This window comes from Micropterus dolomieu, linkage group LG17 (assembly GCF_021292245.1).
Source record: "Micropterus dolomieu isolate WLL.071019.BEF.003 ecotype Adirondacks linkage group LG17, ASM2129224v1, whole genome shotgun sequence".
Lineage (NCBI taxonomy): Eukaryota > Metazoa > Chordata > Actinopteri > Centrarchiformes > Centrarchidae > Micropterus > Micropterus dolomieu.
This window is the reverse complement of record NC_060166.1, coordinates 32,852,271-32,857,134: the sequence shown is the minus strand read 5'-3', so window position 1 is coordinate 32,857,134 and position 4,864 is coordinate 32,852,271. Positions and strand designations below refer to the sequence as shown.

At 38.6% G+C, this 4,864-nt stretch overlaps 1 protein-coding gene across 2 annotated transcripts in view; it reads right to left on the bottom strand.

Annotated features, from left to right (window-relative positions):
- aplp2 (amyloid beta (A4) precursor-like protein 2) overlaps nt 1-4,864 on the bottom strand; it is a 53,750-nt gene that overhangs the window by 8,835 nt on the left and 40,051 nt on the right. For both annotated transcript variants that reach the window (XM_046074493.1, XM_046074491.1), the window contains 3 exons: nt 4,311-4,385; nt 3,811-3,969; nt 2,610-2,738 (listed from right to left, as the gene is read on the bottom strand). In XM_046074493.1, coding sequence (XP_045930449.1) covers nt 2,610-2,738; nt 3,811-3,969; nt 4,311-4,385 — 363 coding nt within the window. The remainder of the gene's footprint in view (nt 1-2,609; nt 2,739-3,810; nt 3,970-4,310; nt 4,386-4,864) is intronic.

The following is a 4,864-nucleotide window of genomic DNA, read 5'->3' as shown; positions in this document are numbered from 1 at the left end:
AGTTCCCAAAGTCCAATGTGTTGTCTTCCAGTTGCTTATTTGTCTGTGACAGTGAAGAACACAATTAATTTCTGTTTATGATGATATAAGATAGAGAAAAGCTGAAAATCCTTACATGGAAAGGGCAGGAATTTAAAAAAAATACTTAAAATGATAAATCATTCATTCAATTTTTTGTATAATCATCTTATAGCATATGACAAATCCATTAAATGAATAATCATTTCAACACTAATCCAGTGACAACTAATTACAGAGTGATTTGCCAACTATTAGTTTAAATTGTTCATCTCAACAGTATTTAAACAAAAGCTAACATTAATAAACCAGAAAATATACCCATATCCCAGAAAATCCCCCTGAAATTATCTTAAGTTTATTGTAACTGATGAGCTTTGTCACCTAATAGAATGACAGATTACAGTTTTGGTGAAGCTATGTTCAGCAGAAAATAGGATGCTACGATAATGCAGATGAGAATATTAAAATTTGTCTTCAGAAACAGTTGTCAGCATGAAGAGAAAATACAAACCAAACAAGCAGATGAAGATAAAGGCAAAGAAGATGAAGAAGATACAACAACTAATAAGATAAATTAATTAAATTAAATTTTTTGGACTAATCAATACTCATATCCAACACTGCAAAAAGTGAGCTCTCAAAAACAAGGGGAAAAAAGCATTAAAATGGGGGAAATATTAATTAAAATAAGCAAAACTATCTGCCAACAGAACAAGAATATTTCACTTGCTACTTAAGGACAAAAAAACAAGTGAAATTCTCATAATATAAAAGCCGCCTGGTAAGAAGAAATATCTTGTCAGACAAAAAACAAGTATATTTTGCTTTCAATTAAGATAATTAATCTTACTTAGATTTTAGTTTTTGTAGTGAAGCAGACTTTAAAAGGTAATCAAATTTAATAAATAACTATACAATGTTATTTAGTAGCTGTTCTCCTCCCAGAATATAAATATTCTGAAGGTAGAGAGTCGTTCATGTTCACAAATTTAAACAGAACTGTCCCAGAAATAGCAGAAATGTGTTTTCTGGTAGAGAGCATATTTTGATGAACTCAGACTCGCTCACAGCAAGCCAACACGCAGACATGAAACAAGTTGCTTCATGTAATATTCAAATCAGTTTTGAAACTCTGAACTGACCTGACAGGATCTACTGCCTGTCAGCAGCAATGATCACCACTATATCACAGTTTGGGTAAAAAAACAAAACAAAACTCTTTTGATTGAACAGAAAGAAATGTTTTTCTATTCCAAATTTTTCCAGTTGCCTTCACTCTTTCTACCAGCAATATGATGTTTAAAGAGGGGAAATATTTCCACATTTCTGCTGCCAAGGTGGTTGGCAGAATATGAAAAGCTACCAGCTACTGACAAATCTGACCAATTCTTGGCAGGTAACTGGTGTTTATGTCCCACTATGATGATTGACTGTTTTAATCTTCCAACACATGGCTGCAGTGCACCAGAGCCAGCAACAGATGGCAATAATGCACCTTTACCATTGAAAGGCATTTTGCAGCCCCTGTGGCATCTTCCTGATGTTTGACAAAAAAAATCATTATGACAATTACATGTCCCAGTGTTGGAGTGGAGATTTTGATGCATCATGCAACCTCTCCTAAGATAGATAGGTGAGGCTTTTATAAAAAGAGAATAATCGTGACACCAGAAAGTCACATAACACGGTTATATAAAAGCACAACATTCTATTGTAATGCATTTTTAGGTCACATGTCAAATCCACAAACAAGAAGAGTTACAAAAACTGAAAATGCAGCTTTTACCTTGTCATAGGATTGGCTAACTGAAGAAGAACACAGGAACTAGGCTTGATAAAATAAACACTGTTAGAGCACAACAATACAGATAGGCTTCCCATGACTGAGCACAGAGGCTTACCACCTCCCAGATCCCACAATTCATCTAAATAGTAACTCTCCTGTCTTTTTTATCCTCCGCACTATGTTGTTTTTATCCATCTGTTGTGTTATCTGTAACAGTAGTGGAACTATAAATGGTGTCGAAGGGCACTGACACACACAGGCAAGTACATCTAACAGAGGAGCTTCCAGCCAAATCCCTGTGCAGCGGCTCAGAGTCCAGCATTACACAAGACCTGCGCAATGTTAATCTTCGGCTGAGGCTTAAGTGAATGAAACACCCGCCCTCCAACCAGTCAAAAAAGCCTACTCACTCCTCCTGGGTTTCAACTCAGAGAAACACACACTCTTTCTACCTCCTACACACTTAGAAACAGGGCAGAGAGGAGCAGGCTGAGACATCATTATCCTTCCCCTGTCTGAGCAGGAATAGGAAGAGTGAGATCTTGGAGCGGCTCGGCTTGAGGTTTCAGATGTACTGACACAGCCTCTAATACAGTCTTCATTGGTGAAAACTAGCTCAGAGAGGATGCAAAACCTCAAATTATTGGCAGGTACTAATTAACCAGATTTAACTATACTGACCTAAAGGACTACATAGTTAGCAGAAACAAAGATGCCAAACATTTGATGCTTTCTTCTGTTTTACGTAATTGTTAATGGAATATTTTGTACCCTTGGGCACTGTGAATTAAAAAAAACTGACCTGTGACTTCATTTGAGCAGCCTTCTCAGGATCCACAGCCAGGACGTGCTGGTAGTGACGGATGGTGTGCTGGCGGTCCTTGTTCTCAGCGCGGACGTACCTTCTCAGGGCTTGCAGGATGCGGTGGGGCTAAGAGGGACACAGAGTCGGAAGAAGAGGGGTGGTTAGTAGTGTTGTGTAGTAAAACACTGCCTCATAACTACTTATGTGTAATAATGACACTTAGATGTATCAGTATGATGCAATATTCCTGTCTTGTGTGGATATAAGTGACATGACATCAATATCTTCTCTGAAGTGGTATCAATCAATTGTATTTCTTCTCAAATGTTATAGTTATAGTATATTTTTTTCATTCAAAAGATTCAGTTTTCATCAGATACATTTTTATTTAATTTGTATTAAATTTAAACCTCAAAATGATGAAACAGTATGACTAAACCCACTTTGTAGTGAGCCTCTCATTATACATGAACGCACTTTGAGCTACTAATGAAAAAGAAATAAATAAATCTCTTTCCTCCACCTTCATATATCTGAGCAGGATGACAGGAACGTTGATGTCAAATGTGAGGTTCAAAAGAATCCAATGCATATATCATGAGATAAAATAACATGACATAACATCTTCCGCAACACCTACTGAAATAGCATCACACCACAGATGATGCAATTACCAATTTTGGAGGAGTAACTGAAGCAGGATAAGAAATTACTGCTCTCAAGTCAGGCAACATCCTTATTTGAAATGATACAAAATAGAAATATTTAATTAATTCCTTTTTGGGTAACAAGCGCAACACTGGTGGTTAGCCAGACGACCAGCACCTTGCAGCTGAGTAACAAACTGTGTACTGGCAAAAGGATCAAAAGACTATTAGATAAAAAGGAATTTATAAAAACACGACACAGAGATTATAGCTGTAGGTTCAAATGTGATTGACTTTGTGCTCATGGAGGATTTTGGGATGTGTGTTTTTCTGGCTGCAGTAATCCATTCTCCTCCTGCTGAATTGCAAGTTGGCAGAGGGTCTTTTGACAGGATATGAGATTAGCCACAGGCCGTAAGTAGAGTAAGGCTCAGTGTGGTTTGACAGAAATGTGTGTGTGTGAATTTGAGGTATGGAAAAAGCAGTAGACAGATGGAGAGAAGTGAGGAGAGGATAAAAGATGCTCTCAGAGGCCAGTGTGTGGTGTTTACCCTGGGGGGATCGGCCTGCAGGGCAGCCAGGTAGTTCTCCAGGGCCAGACGGCGCCGGTCATTCAGCATGGCCTCCACCCGGGCGAGGTGAGTCTCTACCAGCTGCTGCTTCTCGCTGGCTGCCTCCTCCTCCAGTGACTCCACCATGGCTTGGAAGTGCTATAAACAAAAGCAGAAATATATATAAATATGTGTATGCATCTTAAACTGTATAACACCACAGAGCTCTTTTAACTTGTTCTACAAAAATTGTGAAAAAAAAGCTCTCTTTTTCACTCGTGCGCCTCTCAGGATTGTCAAGTGAGTTAGGGACTCATTTACAAGTCTCCCCATTCAGACAGTGCCCCAATTTAGCCTTAGAGTGATAAAGATAGAGCAGCCAGGGAAAAGGGATATTTAATGACACAGGGAGAGAGGGACCCTGGGCAAGTAAGCCGTCGTATCTCACCCAAACAAAGGGACAAAGGGGGGACTCCCAGGGGAAAGGATCAGTGTCTTACCTGGATCAATGTCTGCCTCTCAGCCTTGGGCAAGTTCTTAGCCTGGCGATCAGCCTCTTCCCACTCTTTTCTTACCTAGAGGGAGAGAGACACAGAGAGAGAAGGAAATGAAATGCAAGGTGGCCTAACTGTACTTGTTCACTTAAAGTAAATGTAAAAGTAAATATAGATGGCAAAACAAAGTTTTTCATTGCACAAAGAAAAGAGACCCTTAAAGTATGGCCTTGCTCCATGCCATTTTCTTGCATTAAAATCTTCAAAGCGAGTCAACCGCTTTGCACATCTTCTGGCCTGAATTCTCTCGGGAATCAGCTACTCTAGGCTGCTCCCCAACAAGCTGAAGAGGAATTTTTTTCTTTCTTAATCTACAGAAAGTTAATAGTTGTTCTTATTTGAGATCTTGAAAAGAAAGATTTTTGGTCAGATGACCTAAAACAGCTTCTGTGTTAAAGAAAATTCTGCACCTGTCAAATATTCTGTGATTATCTGGTATTGGTCAATACCACAGATAAATATAGACAAGAGAAAAATAGATATTTAATTAGGGAAGTGGT